Below are 22,357 nucleotides of genomic sequence, written 5' to 3'. Positions count from 1 at the left end.
CTGTATCTTACTCTCCAGTGGTTGAACTTGGCCCCCACCTACAAGGTGGCCCAAATACACAACCTTACTCTGCCCTATCTGGCACTTAGTAGCCTTGATAGTGAGGCCTGCCCTTTGCAGAGCCTCAAGAGCCTTCTTCAGGTGGATCAGGTGATCCTCCCAGGTGGAACTAAAGACAGCAATGTCATCAAGATATGCTGCGCAAAAGTCATCCAACCCAGTAAGGACTTGGTTCACCAGCCTTTGGAAGGTGGCAGGTGCATTCTTCAGACCAAAGGGCATCACCACAAACTGATAATGCCCACCTGGGGTTGAGAATGCTGTTTTGGCCTTAGACTCCTCAGCTAACCTGATTTGCCAATAGCCAGCTGTCAAGTCAAATGTGCTCAAAACTTTTGCAGAAGCTAGTTTGTCTATGAGCTCATCTGCCCTTGGAATAGGGTGTGCATCTGTCCTGGTGACAGCATTGAGTCCTCTGTAATCCACACAGAACCTCATCTCTCTCTTGCCATCTTTGGTGTGAGGTTTGGGGACCAGAACCACTGGGCTAGCCCAGGGGCTCTCTGAGGGTTCAATGACACCTAATTCCAGCATTTTATGTACCTCAGCCTTTATACAGTCCCTGACGTGGTCAGGTTGTCTGTAAAGTTTGTTCTTTACAGGCAGACTGTCACCAGTGTCCACAACATGGGTACACCAGTCAGTTTGACTAGGTATCAAGGAAAACATATGTGAAAATGATTGTAGAACCTGTCTACATTCAGTCTGCTGATGGGCAGTGAGGTTGCCTCCAAGGGTCACTCCTTCAACTGAGCCATCTTCAGGGTTCTGAGACAACAGGTCTGGGAGAGGGTCACTCTCTTCCTCCTGTCCCTCATCTGTAGCCATGAGCAAGCCCATGTCTGCCCTGTCAACATATGCTTTAAGCCTGTTAACATGGAGTACCCTGTGGGGACTCCTGGGAGTTCCTAGGTCGACCAAGTAGGTGACCTCTCCCTTCTTTTCCAGGATTGTATGGGGTCCAGACCATTTGTCTTGGAGTGCTGCTGGGGCCACCGGCTCCAACACCCATACCTTCTGTCCTGGCTGATACTCAACCAAGACAGCCTTTTGGTCATGCCAAGCTTTCTGTAAGGCCTGGCTTGCCTCAAGGTTTTTAGATGCCTTCTCCATATACTCAGCCATCCTGGAGCGGAGACCAAGTACATAGTCCACTATGTCTAGCTTAGGCTTTTTGAGAGGTAACTCCCATCCTTCCTTCACCAAACACAGTGGGCCTCTCACAGGGTGCCCAAACAACAATTCAAAGGGGCTGTAGCCAACTCCTTTTTGTGGGACCTCTCTGTAAGCAAACAGAAGGCAGGGTAGAAGGATATCCCATCTTCGCCTGAGCTTTTCAGGTAATCCTTTGATCATACCCTTTAGGGTCTTGTTGAATCTCTCAACAAGCCCATTGCATTGTGGGTGATAAGGGGTGGTGAACTTGTAGTTGACACCACATTCCTTCCACATAGCTGTCAAGTATCCTGACATAAAGTTGGTACCTCTGTCAGATACTACCTCCTTAGGAAACCCCACTCTGGAGAATACTCCCAGCAGGGCCCTGGCCACAACAGGAGCTGTAGTGGTCCTAAGGGGAATTGCCTCTGGATACCTGGTGGCATGATCCACTACCACCAGTATAAATCTGTGCCCAGATGCAGTGGGAGGATCCATGGGACCCACTATGTCTATTCCCACTCTTTCAAAGGGAACCCCCACCACAGGTAGTGGTATCAGGGGGGCCTTTGTTGTGCCACCTGATTTGCCACTGGCTTGGCAGGTAACACAGGAGCGACAAAACTCCTTTGTATCTTCATTCATATGGGGCCAGTGAAAGTGAGGGACAAGCCTGTCCCAAGTCTTGTTCTGGCCTAAGTGTCCTGCTAAAGGAATATCATGGGCCAAGGTAAGAAGGAAGCCCCTAAATTGCAGAGGTATAACCAACCTCCTGGTTGCACCAGGCTTGGGGTCTCTAGCCTCTGAATAAAGGAGCCCTTCATCCCAATACACTTTATGGGTACCTTGAGCATTCCCAGCAGCCTCAGCAGCAGCCAGCTGTCTGAGGGGTTCAAGAGAGGGACAGGATAACTGAGCCTGCCTCAAGTCAGCCCTTGAAGGTCCCCCTGTCCCCAGAAACTCAACCTGATCAGGTTCAAGCTCTTCAGGGACAGTTCCTTCAGGGTCCTCTAGATCAGCTTCCTGGGAAGGCTGATCATCACTCTGAGGCAGGGGGGAAGGCACAGCCTTGACCCTCCTGTTCTTCTTCTTGGTAGGTGCTTGGTCCATTGTTCCAGGATCCAAGACCTGTGGTTCAGTGAGGCACTTTTTGGCCTGTGACCTGGTCACAGCAAGGACATGTGATGATATACCTAACATCTCTGCATGAGTCCTGTACTCCACTTCTGACCATAGAGAACTCTCTAGGTCATTGCCCAACAAACATTCTACTGGGAGGTCTGCACTAACCACAACCCTTTTGAGGCCAGTTACCCCTCCCCATGAGAAGTTAACAACTGCCACACTGTGTGAAGTAGTGGCATTGCTGGCATTGGTCACCAGGTAGTTCTCACCTGGTATGTACTGTCCAGGATCCACAAAGCCTGGTGTCACCATAGTGACACTGGCACATGTGTCCCTGTAGGCTTGAGCCACTTTGTCATTAATTAAAGGAGTCTGTCTGTACTTGCCCAGGTTACTGGGGCTCACAGTCAGGGACAAATCAATGTCCCCATCACAAATCAAGACTGCCTGTGTCAGGGTTCTGTCTAAGTCAGAATCTCCTTCAGTTCCCATAGTGATTCCCACTACACCCTTTGTCTGGGGACCAACACTGCTAACAGTAGTACTGGGAGCAGGTGCCTTAGGGGCAACAGTGTTGGGGGCTCCACCCTTTTTGCAATCACTAGTCCAGTGAGTTGTATTTTTACAATGATTGCACCAGGGTTTCTTTTGACCTTCTTTCTTCTTTTTGGACTGTTGGGACCCACCCTCCTTAGTAGTAGTTTGGGGCCCTGTTGAAGACTTCTGGTCTTTAGGTTTCTGATCTCCACCCTTTTGGTCTGTTTTCTTCTGATCACCCCCTTGGCCCTGGTTCTGGTTCTTTTGCTTAACCCTGGTTCTGACCCATTTGTCTGCCTTCTTTCCCAATTCTTGGGGAGAGGTCAGATCAGAGTCAACCAAGTGTTGATGCAGTTGCTGGTTTTGACAGTTATTTAAAATCTGTTCTCTCATCATCAAATTATACAATCCTGTAAAATCAGATACCTTACTTCCCAGCAACCAACCCTCCAAAGCCTTAGTGGCACATTCAATGTATTCAGACCAGTCCTGAGTCTGTGTCTTTTGGGTGTCTCTGAACATTAACCTGTACTGTTCAGTGGTTAAGCCTAACCCATCTACCAGAACACTCTTCAGGACTCTGTAGTTTCTGACATCCTCTTCTCTAACAGTGAGGAGTCTGTCTCTGCCTCTTCCCTCAAAGGAGAGCCAGAGGATTGCTGCCCACTGATCTTCAGGAACCTGCTGTACTTTGCAGGCTCTCTCAAGAGCAGTTATCCACTTGTGGATGTCATCCCCACTTTTGTAGGGGGGCACAACCTTAGACAGGTTTCTATTGTCGAAAACCCTATCTTTGTCCTTAGGGACAATGCTGCCACCAGTGGGTATAGACCCACTCTCTTTATGCTGTCTAGCCTTGCTAAGTTTCTCTTCCATCAGGGCTACTTCTAGCTCCTGCTTCCTGATCCTCAGCTGAGCCTCTTGCATCTTGGCCTCATGTTCCCTCCTCTGAGGGGTGGTCATCCTTCTCCTGGAGTGACCTTGAGAGCCTCTAGAGCCATGGGAAGCATGGGAGTCACCTGAGCGATTCCTTTGCCTTCCAAGCCCTGTGTTAAGTCCACTGGGGAGATCCAGTGGGTTGAACCCACTGTCAGTCCCCAATAGCCTTGGTTTAGCTGGGCCAAGTATAATACTTGGCACTGGGCTAGTTCTCCCTTCATCCTCACTACTGTCAGTATCCTTTTCACTCTCATCCTCTGTGGTAGGCATCCCATCTAAGGGGTGACTATTGGAACTGGGTACCTCTGTAGTATCTTCAGAAGGGGGGCCTCCTGTTCCTGACCCTAAGGGGGCTAACTGGGAAGCTTTCTTGAGTGCTCTCTGATTCTCATCATTCTGTAAGAGCTCTCTGAGCTCAGCAGAGTTTGGGTTCTTGGGCTGTTTAAGGCCTCTAAGAGTTGCCAAATGCCTGAGCTCATTCTGATTAAGGGTAGCAAAGCTGGATGGTGCCCTCTGGGGGTCACTCTCAACAGAGATGGGTACAGTGGACCCCTCTGCCCCGGCCATTGCTCTTAAGTGTGGGTGGATGTGTTGCAATCTACCTACACTTGGGTTTACCTACTAAACCTATCTAGTAGTTGTAGTCAGGGTGTGCTACTCCCTTTGCTCTACAACAACTAAGTTCAGTAGAACTTAAGTATATCTAATCTTGTTTTATATGTACCTACAGGTACCTATGTGATCTTTCAATTGGTAACCAAGAGATTACAATGGTAAAACACAGCAAGCTCAAATCCAACCGCTGCTCACCAATGTGAGAAGTTGGCCTGGTATATGCTGTTCACTAGTTCTAGTGACCACCTTGTACCATGCCAAGCAACCCTTATGGTGTGGTTGTAAGTCAACCTTTTTGGACTAGCTGCCCTAGTGGTAGCGTAGGCTAAGCAGTCTTTGAGGCTAAACTCGTGATGCGTGTTAAGCAAGCTGTTTTACCAATAGTAACCCCCTTTTATACCAATGAAAGGACACCACACAGATATATATTCAAAATATATATGTATTTATTTCTCAAAGTAACCCCTAGTCTCTTTATGAGCACAGGAGCACAAATCGTCAAACAAGATTATCACAGAATACACAGAAGTTGCACTTTATATGGATAGGCCCTGGTGGCCACTCGAACCATATACTAAAATAGTGGTATAAGTACCACGAACAGAAAAGGGAAAAGGCCTAGGGCCCCTAGAATCGCTGGGCCTACAAGGAGCTAACGTCAGTTAGTGACCAGGAGGTCCACGGGTGGCGTGTGCAGAGCAAATAGTCACACGCGTGCTCCCATAGGTTTCAATGGGTGCGTAAAAAGTACAAAGTTACTGCAAAAGGAATCTTCCGGATGGACTAGGAACTCAAGATTTGGAACACAGGCACTAGAGATGTAATACTACACTTGGGCACAGGTGTGCCAGCTTTACCTCACCCACAGGAAGCGGGTGCATAGGCCTCGAAGTGCGTCGGGTTGCTTCTATCTGTTCCGTGGAGCTTGAAGACAAAGATGCTGCAGGCGGTCGGTCCGGGAGAGATGCAGTGGATCCAAGAGTGGATCGGAGAGGTTGAAGACCTGTAAGCAGAGGGGACAGTGTTCACAGTCACTAGCCAGTGACCAGCGTGGCACCAGGTGGGTACCAGGCGATGTCGGGTGCAAACAGGTGATGAGGGGTAGCTTGTCTCCGCAGCCACGTGGTCCCTGAAGGTCGACGACGTCCAGGAGTCGGCTCACGAGCTGTCCCACGCAGGCTCTCGCTGTCGGCGGTGTCGGCGACTTGATCGAAGCAAACAAGCCTTGGCAAAAGTAATTGCAGGAGGATTCGGAAATCAGCTGTTGGTTCTGACCAGCAAGGTCAGAGGGATTGCTCCTTTGGAGGGGAGCAAGGGCCAGTCTGGAGCAACCAGACCAGCGGTGTTTGTCGTAGATTTCGTCGCCAAGATGGCCACTAGCCAGCGGGCCAGCAACCGGTTAGGCGCGTCGAGTGGCAAAATGCAGAAGGGCCCCACGCAGATCGTGGAGATGCTGGAGGGCTCACCTTTGGTGCAGATGCTGCTCGAGGGTTGGGCTTCTCAGGACCCAAAGCACAACTTGGAGGGAGCCTCGGTTGTTGCACTTGTCAGCTTGTCGTAGTCGTTCCAAGATGGCTGGCTCCACGTGTCTCGGTGCCTCCACGGGTCTCCTCTTTGCAGGGACTGTGGATCGGGCGGTGAGAGGTCTGGAGGTCCAGGTCTTGTCAGTCTCTGGGCTCGGGCTCCGGCGGGAGGCGGCGGCAAAGCAGACGTTGATTCGCTGGATGGTGCTTGCGTTGGCAAGGTGGTCACTCCCTGACCACAGGGGAGATTGGCTTCAGTCCTCTGTGCAGCAGAGCGTCGAAGTTCCCGTCTTCTTCTTAGTTTTAAGTTGATTCCAGGATGTCTGAAGTCTTAGGACACAGCTCCTACCTTTATTCGGATTCTAGGGGCCGGACTACCTGCTAGGTCCCTCCCTATGGGTGGGACCAGGAAGGGGGGTGGTTACACCCCCAATCCTTTGTCCAGCTCGCCCCAGGCCCGGGACTGGTGTGCCCCAGGACCGGTTTGAACTGGCATATGCACCGAGGCTCCTTGTGAGCCACAGGCATGTCTGGTTTCTTTCAAGCCCTACCTGACCAATACACAAAATCCTGTCTGGGGTGGTGCATGCACCTCCCCTGGCAGGAAACCCTTTGTCCACACCTCCCAAGCTGGAAGGACTCCCAGCAGCAGGAGGGCAGACTTGTGTCTGTGGTGGCAGCATCCATTTTGTGGAGCTGAGGCTATGTCTGATTTTACCCGGGTTTCAGGTACTGTACATGTCGTGTCCCTCTAGAAGGGTGGAATGCTAACCCCGTCGCCAGAATTGGCGAGGGGTTAGTATTCCAATTCGTATGACACCTTACTCGACATGTTTTGATAAAGCCAAACCAAAGATAGCATTTAACCGCGAGGTTCATAATGCACTTAAGAGTATATGGTATGACGATATCTGGAAACAGTAGAAGGAAGTTGTTCCGACCACTGCAGACAGGCTCAGCTCATGCCAGAGCACCATCTCACATGGAACCAAGCACTCTGCCTTCAGGATTGTTAAGGCCTGCCATAGGAGTGACTTATAGGTTACCAGGTGTCCCATTTAAGTTTAGGTATAGGTATACTACACCTAAGTAAGAGGTGATTACACCAACTTCCCCCAGCTGAGTGATCAGCCAGTTGTGTCAAATCGTTAGGCCAAGCCTGGGGTGGCATAATACATGCTGCAGCCCTTGGCAGGCCTTGGGTACACCAATGCCCTGGGTACCTAGTGTACACTGGTACAGGGGCTGACAGGGTGATCCACTTCCAATTGGTTATGCACCTAGGGTGCATAGTTTTAATTTAGTAGAGAGAACAGCAGGCTGGGGGTCTGATTGGCAGGCCCACAGCCTCAATATGTCAAAAACCAGTGAAGCAAAAAGCAAAAATTTGGGGTGACCATAGGATAGCAGACCCTACTCTCCTACAGGCGGAGTGCGCCATGGAAAGTCGAAGCCTGCACCACCAAGCTCTCAGGGGTAGGGTGTTGGCTGACACACCTTGGGTCGCCCGGAGTCGGGCGATGGCGGCGTGCAATTGCCCCTCTGCTAGGCTTGGACCACGTGCCTAGAAGGACATCAGTTAGTGCCTCATTAAATGGCAATAGGGGTTCAGAGGTGGAACCCCAGGCTGAAGCTCTTCAGTCAGATTAGTCCTGACCTGCATGGAGGGCAACTCCAGTCCAAGGACCTCAGACGCCCTCCTTACCACCATGGCATAAGAAGCCTCCTCCTCCATAGCCACAGTTGGCGGGGAGAGCATGCCAGTATCTGGTGATGTGTCCATATCACTGGCTTCCCCAAGTTCCTCATAGCAGTCCATCTGTTAAATGCCGGAGTCTGCGTCGAGCACCGATGGTCCGACTCAGAGTCGTCGGGGATAAGGATGGGGCTGGCACTGCTGGTAGGAGCCAGCAGCACCAAAGAACAAGTTACTTACCTTCGGTAACGATGTATCTGTAAGAAACATTAGTTAGTTAGATTCCTCACCTTAGAATATCCCCAGGCGTCAGACTGGATCCGGAAGATTTTTCGTCAGCAATACCCCTTGCGCGTCGCTAGGCGTCGTCTGCGGCTCCGCGTCCGTCGTTGGCGTCGTGCGCCGGAATGACGTCGGAGTACTTAGACGCTGCCCTCGCGCGCTGACGTCAGTTCTTGTACATAGCTTTCCGCGCCAGGAACGCAGAGCCATGCAAAGACCGACACTGGTGCCAAAAATAAAATCTAGGGGCCTGAAAAGGACAACCTTAACCCTAGATGTCAGTTCGCAGAACGGGGAGGATGGGTGGGTCGGTGAGGAATCTAACTAACTAATGTTTCTTACAGATACATCGTTACCGAAGGTAAGTAACTTGTTCATCTGAAAGAAACACGTTAGTTAGATTCCTCACCTTAGAATAGATACCCAAGCAATACCATCCCCGGTGGTGGGTCTGCGAACCAAGATCACACCAGAAAGTCCTGGAGGACAGAACGGCCAAAGAAGCCATCCCTCCGGACTTGGCTGTCAAGGCAATAATGCCTGGCAAACGTGTGTAGTGAAGCCCACGTCGCCGCCTGACAGATGTCCTGCAAAGGGACACCCCGTCCCAAAGGAGTAGTAGCCGCTGTGGCCCGAGTAGAATGGGCGCGCAGCCCAACAGGCGGGTCCTTTTTTTTGCCAAGGAGTAACAAATTTTGATGCACAAAACGACCCACCGAGAGATGGTCCGTTTGTGCACAGCTTTCCCCTTCTTAGCACCCACGTATCCAACGAAAAGTTGGTCGTCCACCCAGAACTGCTTTGTGCGGTCCAAATAAAAGGAGAGCGCACGTTTTGGGTCCAGACGGTGGAGCCTCTCTTCCTCTTTGGAAGGATGCGGAAAGAAGGTGGGCAAGGTGACAGACTGCCCAAGATGAAATGGAGTCACCACTTTCGGAAGAAAGGAGGGACGAGGCCGAAGGACAACCTTGTCCGGATGAACAGAGAGAAAAGGAGGCTTTGAAGATAAAGACTGGAGCTCACTCACCCGTCTAGCTGAGGTGATGGCTACCAGAAAAGCAGTCTTAAGCGTCAGCAGACGAAGAGGACAATTATGAAGAGGCTCAAAGGGAGCACACATCAGAAATGTGAGAACAAGATTCAAGTCCCACTGAGGCATTACAAAAGGGACAGGAGGGAACGTGTGAGTAATGCCTTTTAGAAAGCGTGTAACTACAGGGGACTTGAAAAGAGAAGGCTGATTAGGAAGCCGCAAGAAGGCAGAGATGGCAGCAAGATAACCTTTCAGGGTGCCCAGGGCAGAGCCCTGCCGGGCCAAAGAAAGAAGAAACAGTAGAACCTCAGAAAGAGGGGCGGAAAGGGGATCCACAGCCTTTGCTGTGCACCATGCCACAAATTTGTTCCACCGGCAGGCGTATACCGTCTTTGTGGAGGGACGCCTGGCTGCCAGAATGATATCACAGACTTCAGGAGGCAAGTCAAATGGCATCAACTGCCGCCGCTCAATCTCCACGCATGGAGGTGGAGGCTGGACAGGTTCGGGTGGAGGACCGTCCCCTGCTGCTGCGACAGAAGATCCTCCCGAAGGGGCAGACGTATCGGAGGATCGGTCAACATACTGAGTAGCTCGGGATACCAGTACCTTCGCGCCCAATCCGGAGCCACCAAGATGATTTGGGCCCGGTCGTGCCTGATCTTCTTCAGCACTCTGGGCAGAAGTGGTATAGGCGGAAAGGCGTACAACAGACCGCAACTCCACTCGTGACGAAAAGTGCGGCCTTGGAAATTCCAACGCGCAGAACTGCTGACATTGGGCGTTCTCTTCGGTGGCGAATAGATCTAACCAAGGCTCTCCCCACTGCTGAAAGAGACCTTGCGCCACTCCGGAGTTCAGACGCCATTCGTGATCCATCATGCACCGGCGGCTGAGTTCGTCTGCTCTGGTGTTCAGAGAGCCCGCCAGATGTTGAACCACTAGGGTGACGCCCTGGTGTTCCAGCCACGTCCAGAGGCGCAGAGCCTCCTGACAAAGGGTCCACGACCCCACCCCGCCACATGGCGGTGGTGTTGTCCGTGAACACCTGCACGACACTTCCCCTGACAGAGGGAAGGAAGGCTTTCAGTGCAAGTCGGATCGCTCTCAACTCCTACAGGTTGATGTGGAGACGAGACTCCGCCGGAGACCAGAGGCCTCTGATCTCCGCCTCTCCCATATGGCCACCCCATCCCAGGAGGGATGCATCCGTCACTACGACATGCTCCGGTTGGGGAAGGGAGAGGCTCTTGCCCGTGACCCAATCGCGGTCCGTGAGCCACCACTGCAGCTGCTGTGCAGTGCCCTCCGAGATCAAGACATGGTCGGACAGGTTGCCGTGATGCTGGGCCCACTGAAACTTCAGGTCCCACTGCAGAGCCCGCATGCGCCGCCTGGCGTGATGCACTAGTAGGATGCAGGAGGCCATCAGCCCCAGAAGCCGCAACACTAGCCTGACCGAAACCCAGGATAGAGGCCGAAAGATGGGAATCAGGGCCTGAATATCCCGGACCCGCTGTTCCGGTGGATAGACCCGGAACTGCGCCGAATCGAGAACTGCTCCAATGAAGAGGAGCTTCTGAGAGGGGCTCAGGTGTGACTTCGGCACGTTGATGGAAAATCCCAGCAAATGCAGGAGATCCGCCGTAGTCTGGAGGTGGGAGACGACTGTCTGGGGCGAGCCCGCCTTCAACAACCAGTCGTCGAGATAGGGGAAGACTGGAACCCCTGATCTGCGCAGATGAGCTGCGACCACCGCCATCACTTTCGTGAACACCCGAGGGGCACTGGTGAGGCCGAAGGGGAGCACGGTAAACTGAAAGTGCTCTTGGCCCACCATGAACCGCAGGTAACGCCGGTGGGCCGGCAGGACGGGGATGTGGAAATAAGCGTCCTGCAAGTCCAACGCTACCATCCAGTCTCCGGGGTCTAGGGCAGCTAGAACCTGAGCCAAAGTTAACATCTTGAACCTTTCCTTCCGGAGGAAGGCATTGACGATCCGGAGGTCCAAGATAGGGCGTAGGCCCCCTTTGCCCTTCTTGGGAACCAGAAAGTAGTGGGAATAACAACCACGACCTACTTCTGGGCTCGGAACGCGCTCGACGGCCCCCTTGGCCAAGAGGGCCGAAACTTCCTCGTGGAGAAGATTCAAATGATCCCCCGAGATACGGTGGTGCTGCGGTGGCATGGCTGGAGGGGTCGTCTCGAAGGGGAGGGAGTAGCCCCTTCGGACGATTTGCAGCACCCACCTGTCCGATGTGATGGACCGCCAGTGGAGCAGGTGATGGCGAACTCTGCCGCCCACTGGCGTGGAATGGGCCTGAAAGCTCGGACTAGGAAGGCTTTGAGGCGGATGCTGCCGGGGTGGATGTGGGCTGACCTCGTCGTCCTCCAGAACCGCCTCGGCGGAAACCACGTCCGCGACCGCGCGCAGGTTGGTTCTGCGGCTGGTGGCTAGGCGCACGTGAGGAGGCACCCCTTCCTTGGCCACGAAAGGGGCGAAAGGTGGAAGTTTGCGACCGCGGGGCCGAGAGGCCCAAGGACTTGGCCGTAGCCCGGGAGTCCTTAAAGCGATTCAGCGCACTGTCCGCTTTCTCGCCAAAAAGGCGAGTGCCATCAAAAGGCATGTCCATGAGAGTGCTCTGGACATCGCCCGAAAATGACGTGGACCGCAGCCAGGCGTGACGTCTAAGCGCCACTGTGGTAGAAATGGCCCTACCCAGCGAGTCCGTAGTGTCAAGCCCACATCGGATAGCATGTCGCGCTGCATCCCTCCCATCGGCCAGAGCCTGGGTAAGTCGTGTCCGGACCTCCTCTGGACACAGGGGCAGCACGTCCTCCACCGCATCCCACAGAGAGTGGGAATAACGGTCCAAGAGACAAGCGGTGTTCAAAGACCGCAGGCCCAAACTAAGGGAGGAGAACAGCTTCTTGCCAAACTGTTCCAGTCTCTTGGAATCCCGGTCCGGCGGGGCGGTCGGGAAAGAGGATTGGGAGGTAGAGGCCTGGATAACCAGGCTCTCAGGGGTAGAGTGTTGGGACAGAAAACTGGGGTCGTCCGGAGCAGGGCGGTGGCGCCTGGCGACGTTTCTGTCCACAGGAGGAACTGTGGAGGGCTTGGACCAGGTGCCCTGCAGAACGTCAATGAGGGCCTCATTGAATTGCAGCAGAGGCTCAGTGGAGCTTGCTGCAGACTGAAGCACCTCAGTAAGGACGTTAGTCCTCACAGCCACGGCAGGCAGCTCGAGCCCAAGGGCTGCGGCCGCCTTGCGCAGCACCACAGAGAAAGCAGCGCCCTCCTCCGAAGCCACAGTCGGAGGAGAGACGAATCCAGTGTCCGGAGAGGTATCCAGGCCACTGGCCTCCCCCAGTTCATCTGCCCAGTCCTGTGACATTTGAGCCTGAAGGGCCATAGGATCCTCGGATCCCTCCCAGTTGTCCCCATCATCCGATTCCTGGTATACAGGAGGAAGGAGCGGAGCCGGGCGATAGACATAATGTGTCTCCAGCGGCGCCGAACGCGGCGTCCATCGACGCCGTACCGGCGCCGGGCCCGGAGTGGGGCTGAACTGGGGCTCGACGTCGAGCGGAGTCGACGTCGGCGTCGGGGGTGGTATCGGTGTCGACGCCGGCAGAGGAGGCGTTACGAGGTCGACCGGTGTGGGCGGGGACTCGGGAACGGGTCCCTCGGGCGCTTGAGGCGTCGAGGCCGGAGCCGTCAACGGCGCCGGGGCCGGAGCCGCCGGCAGGCAAGGCAGCCCAGTCGGGTCCGCGGGGCCCGAAGGCGCGCCAGCGGGCGTCGACGGCGGAGCCAGGTTCCTCATGGCCGAGAGGAAGGCACTGACTTCCGCCGGCGTCGCGTCAGTCCCAGGGACCGGTGGGTATGGGGACTTGCGCGGCGCCTGCGGCTCCGCCGGAGCCGCGGGGGTGGAACCACCCTGACCCTCGGCCGAGTCGCGCGACCGGCGAGGGGAGTCCGAAGAGCGGTGTCGCCTCTTGGACTTCTTGGACTGCTTCGACTTACCCGAAGACTTGGATCCCGAGGACCGATGGTGACGTCGGCTGCGGCTCCGCGACCGATCCTTGGACCTCCTCCTGGACCGGGATCGAGAGGCGCGCGGAGCCGAGTGGCGAATCTCGAGAAGCTTACGGGACCGCTCCCGTCTAGCCTTCGAGGTCAGGGCCTTGCAGTCCGAACACGACTCCGCGTCGTAGTCGAGGCCCAAGCAGTAAAGGCACCGGCGGTGATTGTCCGTAACCGACATCAAGCGGTTGCAGTCAGCACAGGCTTTAAAACCAGGCATCCTACCGGCACCGGAGTCGAGACAAGATCAAAAAGGATCAAAAAGGTTAGTCAAAAAATTGCTAAAGGGGTAGCTCTCCCGGATCTGCGCTTACTGGCGCGGAAAAAAGAAGAACTGACGTCAGCGCGCGAGGGCGGCGTCTAAGTACTCCGACGACGTCATTCCGGCGCACGACGCAGACGACGGACGCGGAGCCGCAGACAACGCCTAGCGACACGCAAGGGGTATTGCTGACGAAAAATCTTGCGGATCCAGTCTGACGCCTGGGGATATTCTAAGGTGAGGAATCTAACTAACGTGTTTCTTTCAGATGGCACCAAATTCTGGTCTGACACCAGGGAATGCCGTGTTGACATGACCGGCATCATCCCGGATGGGATCCGTGAGGCCTCTTCTGACCTGCGGGCCCAAAGGCTCCCCAGAGAGGTCGGCCCGCTCAAATACGCGCAGCATGGCCTCGTATTTGAGAGAGGTCGCTCTGGCTCCAGTGAAAAGAGGGAGGCGCGGAGTCGACGTTGGCTCCAGCTCCGCAGAACCGTGCCTAGAGCGTCAGTGATCCTTATCTTGTGTGTCGATGGACGATAGTCGAGGCGAAGATGAAGTTCGCTTAGACTTCTTTTTCTTGTGCCTCTTCCCAGAGCGCCCAGAAGACCTTGAGTGGGAGGAAGAAGACTTGGGGCTTCTGGAGTGGTCCCACAACCTCCTCTTCTTCAATCAGGACTGGGATCTCCATGGAGTCTCATTGGACCGTGTCGACTGCCGGGCCGCAAGGAGATTCAAAGCCTGCTCCCCTAAGGCCTTCAGAGCCAAGCCCCACAGTCCGAGCACAACTTGGAGTCGTAGTCACGCTCGAGACACCAAAGACATACGAGTTGGGGGTCGGTTACCGACATGGCACTGTGACAGTCGCTACATGGTTTAAACCCTGTCATCCTAGAAGTCATCGTCAACACACTGTAAAAAAGATGAATCGACAAAAAGTCGAAAAAAGTGCCAAAAAGCGACAGAGCGGTAGCTCTTCCCAGATCAGCGATTTACTGGGGCAGAAAGAAAAGAACTGACGTCTGCGTGCCTGGGTGGTGCCTATATAGGTGACTGCGACGTCATAACCGACGCTAACAACGCCACACGGAGCCGAATTGACCCACCCAATAGTACATGCAAGGGGTAATGCAAAAGTTTCCACATCCAGCTTTACGCCTCAGTAATTCAAAGGTAAGGAATCTGCAGCTAGAAGTCTCTATCAGATTTGAATATTACAGACACCCATTTAGAACGCAGGCCAGACGTCCTGCATTTGCAAATGCTTGTATTATTTATGGTTTCTGTGAATTTACTGGGATTTTCTCCAATGTATCTACCAATTTAAACACAATATCAAGCTAATTTTGGGGCTTTTCTATGACCTCTACTGGAAACAAAACAGGAAGCGATATAGTAGGTGAGCTGTGGAACCAAGAACTCTTCCAAGTTCTACGGTAAATTCGGGTATATTTTGAACAGAGTGACTCAGGGTATATGTGGCAGCTCCTCACCAAGAAAGTGGAAGAGGAAGTCAACAGGGGTGCAACAGCACAACAATTCCAGGCAAAAATAAATATTGAGGTATTAATATGTCTATCCTTCATCAGATGTGCAATAATAATACTCTCCTGACAAAAGACAAAAGAACCGAAGAAGGGAGTTGTAGGGGGTGGTGAGGAGGCCTGAATTCCTCAGGCCATAAAAGTGTCCAGGCATCCATTATGATTTACAAACAATATCTCATCTCCTTCACTGCCATTATGAACATTTTGGAAAAATGGTGGAATAGGGGCTGAGAGGTAAAAGTAAGACAATATTCCAACCATTGAGGAGAGAGTGTGGACTTACGCAGACCATTCAGGTAAATAGGAGAAAGCCACTATTGCAGAAAGGACTAGACTCAGCTTTCCTTTCCCCCTTTTTATGTTTTTAGGTCTCGCCTGACCCAGCGCATGCACTGGTCTGGCGAGACTTATTGAGAGGGCTCCTAAAAGTGCTAGCAGGACAGCCTAGAGCTACAGTGCATGTGTGCGGGCGCGCGCGCCACGCTTGGCCGCGATTACTTTCGTTTTCACGGCCGCTTTGATGTTTGATCGCATAGCCAATAGGTCTCGCTTTTGGGACCTTATAAGTATTTAGTTATACAACTGTTGCATGGCTAAACACTTATAAGGTTCCAAAGGCGAGACCTATTGGCTATGCCAATGCTTGTTTTATATGTGTTTCATCCAGAGAGGAAGACAGAAAAGTGGAACCCCATCTTTACAACACTAAATTTAGCAACATCTATCCACAGCTGTTTATATACTGCATTCTGATTTGATGAACACCCATTCTGGGCCAAAACACTTGAACTTCTTTGTACAAGAACCTATAGAAAAGAGAGCACGTCCATCAAGTTATTTGTACTTCATTGATCTGTATGTGGTACACCAGACAAAATGAACGAACGATCATCAATAACTTAAAAGCAGCAATAAAGATATAGCTCTCACCTGGGAAAACATTGTGTGGGACCAAGGAGGTGCTTGTGTCTCCAGTGATACAGTAGGCGCAAAAATCAAGAGGTCCACTTTTACAGCTTTTATTCAAGATGCAATGAGGCAGTCTTGTAAGTAGGAAGGTGATTGGAGACACGATTAGCCCATCATAATCCAGATGGATTGTAGTGACGACAATAAAGGACTACCTAGAAATAGCGGTACCCACAGGAATAGAGAGGTGCTTGTGGCTCCTGCCAGAGCCCTGTTACAGCAAACAGAGGGCATGGGACATGCGCTAACTGCTCTGCAGGTGTGTGGTTCAGCAGTAAAGATGCTCAACCATCCAAACACAGAGACCCACAATGGCAAGGAGGTATATTTCTGTCTGAACCCTCCCCTTAAGCTAACTGGCTTATAGGGACAGAGGTTCGCAAAAATCAGCCTGGGCTGGGTGAGGAGTCTGCCTGACCCATAATGGACAGACGGAGGACCATTTATTCAATAGTCAGACATCTTACAGTAGGAAGAGTGAATATTTTTTGAATGGGGACCCCAAATGGTTCAAAGTGTTTCAAGGAGACAAACAACTTTCTCAGCTTTGCAACACAATTCGCTGCCTATACGGAGACCAGTCTAAAGCTAAAAGCAAAGAAAAGAAAAGTAATGTGGGGTAAACCATGTGGCTATGAGTGTAGGCAAACATAAATGCATCACAGCAGGAATTGTTGAAATAGTAAATGTTGGTATTCTTGCTCCACATGCTTTCAAATTAGGAATACGAAATGGTCCATTTTTCCACACTGATGGCAAAATTACATAGTAGGGATGTCTGCACCAATATTAATTATATTGGAAATGATCGCATGCTTATCACATGACAGTTCAAAGAATGTAACCTTTTTGACCTGCAGAACACCAAACAGAATGATTGCTAAAGCATCCTCACCAACATCCGTTTGAAACATCATCGAGAGTACTAACTCTATCCCTGCATTGAGATCCCCTGCTGCTACATGAGACCAGTTAGGTTCATACTTGGGCATCACTCTGACACAGTGCTCAGTGCACTTCCAACAACACAAACCTACTCAACATTGGTACTTTGCCCTACTTTACAAATGTATACTATACATGAACACCTACAGTTTTCTTCAGTAATCTCTGTCTTGGCATACAATTTATTGTTTGTTAAGGCATCAATGTAAGTTTGAAGTCCACTAATATCCCATAGAGTAAATGATGACTGTTCAACCTGTGAAGACTCAAACGATCAAAATGAGTAACCTGGGTCCAAATAGAGCATAGTGATAACATAAACCCTGAGACAATAGTATACCCCACAGACACTGCTCAGCAATCAGTGTTTACTACGGGACCCATAGAATGCATTCAAAGGCAGCAATAACCGCTGCTGCAGATGTTAGGCCTATGTTATGATGGGTTCTTTGCACTTGCACATCATGAATAAGGACAGTCTGGAAAAAAAAGGGCAATACTGTTGTATATCATTGGCAAAGAGGCAGTACAGTTACCCGACATTAGCAAACCATTTTTAAGTAAAAGAAGAAGGTGCTGATGGGAGAACATGAGAAAGATTATGATGCAAGTACCTGGCAGTATAAGCAAATTCCACAAGCTGTTCAATAATATCAGGCTCGGCATCCTTCAACTCCACTTCAAAGGATTTGGATTCCAACATGTTTGCTAAAAGAAAGGAAACAGTATTCAGAATGATTGTTTGCAGCAGGTCCATTAAGCGGAATAAAGGAATAATCAGATTTTGCAAGGTTCATACCAAACAAGCATTGGCATGGCCAATAGGTCTCGCTTTTGGGACCTTATAAGTGATTAGCCATGCAACACTTGATGTTGTTTAATGGTGGATATTGTGCTGGATAACTAAACTCTTCTAATGTCCCAAAGACGAGACCTATTGGCTATGCATTGGGGGAGCTTATAAGTGTTTATGTAGAGCTATTGACTTTGCCAATGCTTCTAAGCTGTGCAGTAGAGAAGTGTGGCTGCTGTGCTGCATGCTGAGAAGTTGTAATTAAAAAGTGTAAGAAGCACTGAGTGATGCTGTGGTGTCATTGAGTGATGCTGTGCTGGCCCGGAGTTATGCAGTGTTGGCGTTGAGTGATGCTGTTCTGGCCCTGAGTGATTTTGTTCTGGCCCTGAGTGATGCTGTTCTGGCCCGAGTGATGCTGTGGTGGCCCTAAGTGATGCTGTGGTGGTGCTGACTGATGCTGTGGTGATGCTGATTGATGCTGTGGTGCTGCAGAGTGATGCTGTGGTAGTGCATACTGTTGCTGTGGTGGTACTAAGTGATGCTGTGGTGTTCTTGAGTGATGCTGTGGTCGTGCTGAGTGATGCTGTGGTCGTGCTGAGTGATGCTGTGGTCGTGCTGAGTGATGCTGTGGTCGTGCTGAGTGATGCTGTGGTCGTGCTGAGTGATGCTGTGGTCGTGCTGAGTGATGCTGTGGTCGTGCTGAGTGATGCTGTGGTCGTGCTGAGTGATGCTGTGGTCGTGCTGAGTGATGCTGTGGTCGTGCTGAGTGATGCTGTGGTCGTGCTGAGTGATGCTGTGGTCGTGCTGAGTGATGCTGTGGTCGTGCTGAGTGATGCTGTGGTCGTGCTGAGTGATGCTGTGGTCGTGCTGAGTGATGCTGTGGTCGTGCTGAGTGATGCTGTGGTCGTGCTGAGTGATGCTGTGGCGAAGGTGAGTGATCATGTTGTGGCCTTGAGTGATGCTGAGTGATGCCGTGGTGATGCTGAGTGATGATGTGGTGGTGCTGAGTGATGATGTGGTGGTGCTGAGTGATGATGTGGTGGTGCTGAGTGATGATGTGGTGGTGCTGAGTGATGCTGTTGTGGTGCTGAGTGATGCTGTGGTGGCGTTGAGTGATGCTGAGGTGGCCCTGAGTGATGCTGTGGTGGCCCTGAGTGATGCTGTGGTGGCCCTAAGTGATGCTGTGGTGGCCCTAAGTGATGCTGTGGTCGTGCTGAGTGATGCTGTGGTCGTGCTGAGTGATGCTGTGGTCGTGCTGAGTGATGCTGTGGTCGTGCTGAGTGATGCTGTGGTCGTGCTGAGTGATGCTGTGGTCGTGCTAAGTGATGCTGTGGCGAAGGTGAGTGATCATGTTGTGGCCTTGAGTGATGCCATGGTGATGCTGAGGGATGCCGTGGTGATGCTGAGTGATGATGTGGTGATTCTGAGTGATGATGTGGTGGCCCTGAGTGATGATGTGGTGGCCCTGAGTGATTCTGTGGTGGCCCTAAGTGATGCTGTGGTGGCCCTAAGTGATGCTGTGGTGGCCCTAAGTGATGCTGTGGTGGCCCTAAGTGATGCTGTGATTGCCCTGAGAGATGCTGTGATTGCCCTGAGAGATGCTGTGGTGGCCCTGAGAGATGCTGTGGTGGCCCTGAGAGATGCTGTGGTGGCCCTGAGAGATGCTGTGGTGGCCCTGAGAGATGCTGTGGTGGCCCTGAGTGATGCTGTGGTGGCCCTGAGTGATGCTGTGGTGGCCCTGAGTGATGCTGTGGTGGCCCTGAGTGATGCTGTGGTGTCCCTCAGTGACGCTGTGGTGGCCCTGAGTGACGCTGTGGTGGTGCTGACTGATGCTGTTTTGATGCTGTTTGATGCTGTGACGCTGCTGAGTGATGCTGTGGTGGTACTGAGTGATGCTGTGGTGGTGCTGAGTGATGCTGTGGTGGTGCTGAGTGATGATGTGGTGGTGCTGAGTGATGTTGTGGTGAAGGTGAGTGATGCTTCATATTTGTATGAATTTCCTCCAACGTATGTTTTAATAGGCGTTTTGACACTATGCTAAGCGTGGTAATTATTGCCTTTGATTTAAGACAAGTGATGCTACCTGGCCCACTGCTGAATGAAGGCAGCGGGAAGGATGCAGGAACTGGACAGGAAAGCCTACATTAGCGGACACAGGAAGTTGCACTGCAAGTGCATCCAATAACAAGGAAGCAATTTGTCATTTGCAAGCAGCCACATACGAGATCGTGAGATGCTGCAGAATCAGGGGATCGTTCAAGATAACCTGGGAGACTTCTCAAATCCAGACAGGTATGAACTGCATCCCGGGGCTGTAGTTCAAAGAGACACAGGAGGATGTAAAGTTCAACATTTTATAATTCACTTTTCTAATTGGCTAACCTGTTAATCATTTTGATAGACAAGTGTACTCTAAGGCACCGGGCAATAATACATCTGATTAATTAATCTTTTTCCTATGAGTAAACATGTTTTACTTCTGGAAGTCCTGGATAAAGGCATACTCACGGGTTTGGCCAGAATCACACTCTACGATTGAGTGGGGAAGTTCGGACTAGAAATCACATTTTCTGGTTTTACGCAAAATGTATACCCCTAACCAGGATCCCTTCATGTCGGAGGTGATAGTTCTGGAGGGGATCCTATGGAAACTTACAGAGGAACGTAGGAAGACAGTGAGGTGAGTTGAGACAGGAATGATTCATGGGGAAAGCCGGAGAGAGAGACACGGAAAACAATCCTCTCATTACAAACAAACCCCAATTACTCATTGAAAGTAGCTTTAATAGTAAATAAAAAAATTCTGTTGATGTCTAATGATGTTCATAAGTGTCAATTAGTATGTTAGTATTTAACAAAAATAATCCCCTTCGATTTTTCTCTGATTATATATCTCCCACATTGAACCCAAGTGCCTCAAATAAATCATCTAGAAACTATTTGAAAAGAGATTAACAGGAATTTTCGTTGTTGCTCGTTTCGTTCTTCTTACTGTAGGACTTTGTGTTCTTATGCATGTGTGTATGACACGGACAGAGCTGCAGGGCGGCTGAAGTGCGTTTCATCACATAGAAAAGGAATAATGAAATGCTCTGACCTCTATTTTGTGCACACTTTTCAGTAGAAAGTGCTTCGCCCACTGAGCTATTTGCCCACCCACTGATCAGACCACAGGCATCTCTGTTTGTTAAAAATGTGAACAAATAAGTAATACAAGCATTCTTGATTTTTCTTTGACAAATCTATCCTCCGTTGTTCTCACTTGTCACTCGTTATTCCATTACAAGATCCATCATTGCCCTGTCATGCTATATTCCCTTATCATCAATAATGGCGGCCCACAGCGTCCGCATTCTTGGCGAGTTGATGAGTCTTCGAACACAGAAAACGGAGGCCTTTCACGGCGTCGACGTTTTCTTCAGGTCGTGCGCTGGCTATTGGCAGCCCTGTTGAAGCTTGCTGCGGTTGCGGAATGGATACTTGCCAGCTGCCTCTTCTTCCAGCCTCCACGTCCCCTGCTATTTCACTCATGACAGGACTTCCTGTCGCAGCAGTTATGTCATCCCAGTGGGACTGACATCTGCTTTCCTGCTAATTATCACAATTTGCTCAGCGCACAGAGCGCTCGCCTGTTTTTCACTTGGCCCGCCCTTCGCGCAGCTGGAGGTTCTGGCTCGCGGGGACTAGTTACACCTCTCAGTTGTTGCCAGAAGGACCCCAACCACTCCATATGTTTTATTAACTGTAGACATTATTAATGTGGCACGGGGTGGGCATTCTACAAGCGTAAAATATTGAAATATCCAAACATAAAATATGACATAAGCAAAGTATATCAAATGCATCGTCCTCTTCCTTTTATCACAGCACAACTATCGTCACTACTTTATTCTGTTCTCACAAGAGGCACTCTAAGGGACAGTGACCCACCTCTGCCCCACCATGACTGCAGGACTGAAACAATAGTGACATCACTTGTTTCTTTGAGCCAACTGGCGAACAAGACATAGCACACTCCACCATCGATTTTGTATAACTACACTGACCAAAGGAAGAGCTCTCAGAGCAGCACGCATTTCTTTTTATTATATTTACTATTAGATCTGGTATTTGACAGTGAAGCTTAGCTTCTTTGTCTTAATTTGCCAGATGTAATGGTGACCTCTTCCAGTAGCACAGTGTCGCCAATGCCCTTGCTAAGTACCAGGCAAACTGTGCCTTACAGTAACAAGGAAAAAAAAACGCACTAAAAAAAAAAGCGATCGCCACTCAGCTAATGTTTATTTTTGCATTGCGCTGTCACTTTAAGCGCGATGCAAAAATAAACATGCGGCCTACTTTCCTTCTGCCATGAAAGGTTTCTTGTCTTTATGGGGCCATGTGTTTGAAACACATGGCCCCATAAAGATAAGAAAAGCTTTTCCCACAAACGTAAAGCAACCGAGCCAGTCCAACTGGGATGGCTCTAAAAGAGAAAACTGTACGTCACTAGACGCTCTTTTCCAATGACTGGCCACCCTTTAGCATAAACGGTGACGCCAGCCATTGAAAAAGAGGGGCGGGGCTGAAAGCCCATTAGAGAAATCTACCTTAACTCATTAAATCTCGCCAGCGAGACTGCGCATGTCTGAGCAGTCTACACCAGGCGAGACCTAAAAAAGGGTTGGGGCAGCATACAGACTCACTCATTGATAGGGCTTTTCCACTGCAACTACTGTTTACGTTAAGGCAAGCGACAGTAGAGTACTTTTCGCCACCATGCGTGCTAAACGACGGCGAGAGTTAAAGC

General features: G+C 51.0%; 1 protein-coding gene across 1 annotated transcript in view; it reads right to left on the bottom strand.

The window, feature by feature from the left end:
• KLHL7 (kelch like family member 7) overlaps positions 1-22,357 on the bottom strand; it is a 428,793-nt gene that overhangs the window by 331,300 nt on the left and 75,136 nt on the right. Inside the window, exon 3 of the mRNA XM_085631525.1 lies at positions 17,390-17,483. Coding sequence (XP_085487651.1) covers positions 17,390-17,483 — 94 coding nt within the window. The remainder of the gene's footprint in view (positions 1-17,389; positions 17,484-22,357) is intronic.

Source organism: Triturus cristatus, chromosome 10 (assembly GCF_964204655.1).
Source record: "Triturus cristatus chromosome 10, aTriCri1.1, whole genome shotgun sequence".
Classification (NCBI taxonomy): Eukaryota; Metazoa; Chordata; class Amphibia; order Caudata; family Salamandridae; genus Triturus; species Triturus cristatus.
Note: the sequence above shows the minus strand (reverse complement) of the source record. Positions and strands in the feature narration are given on the sequence as shown.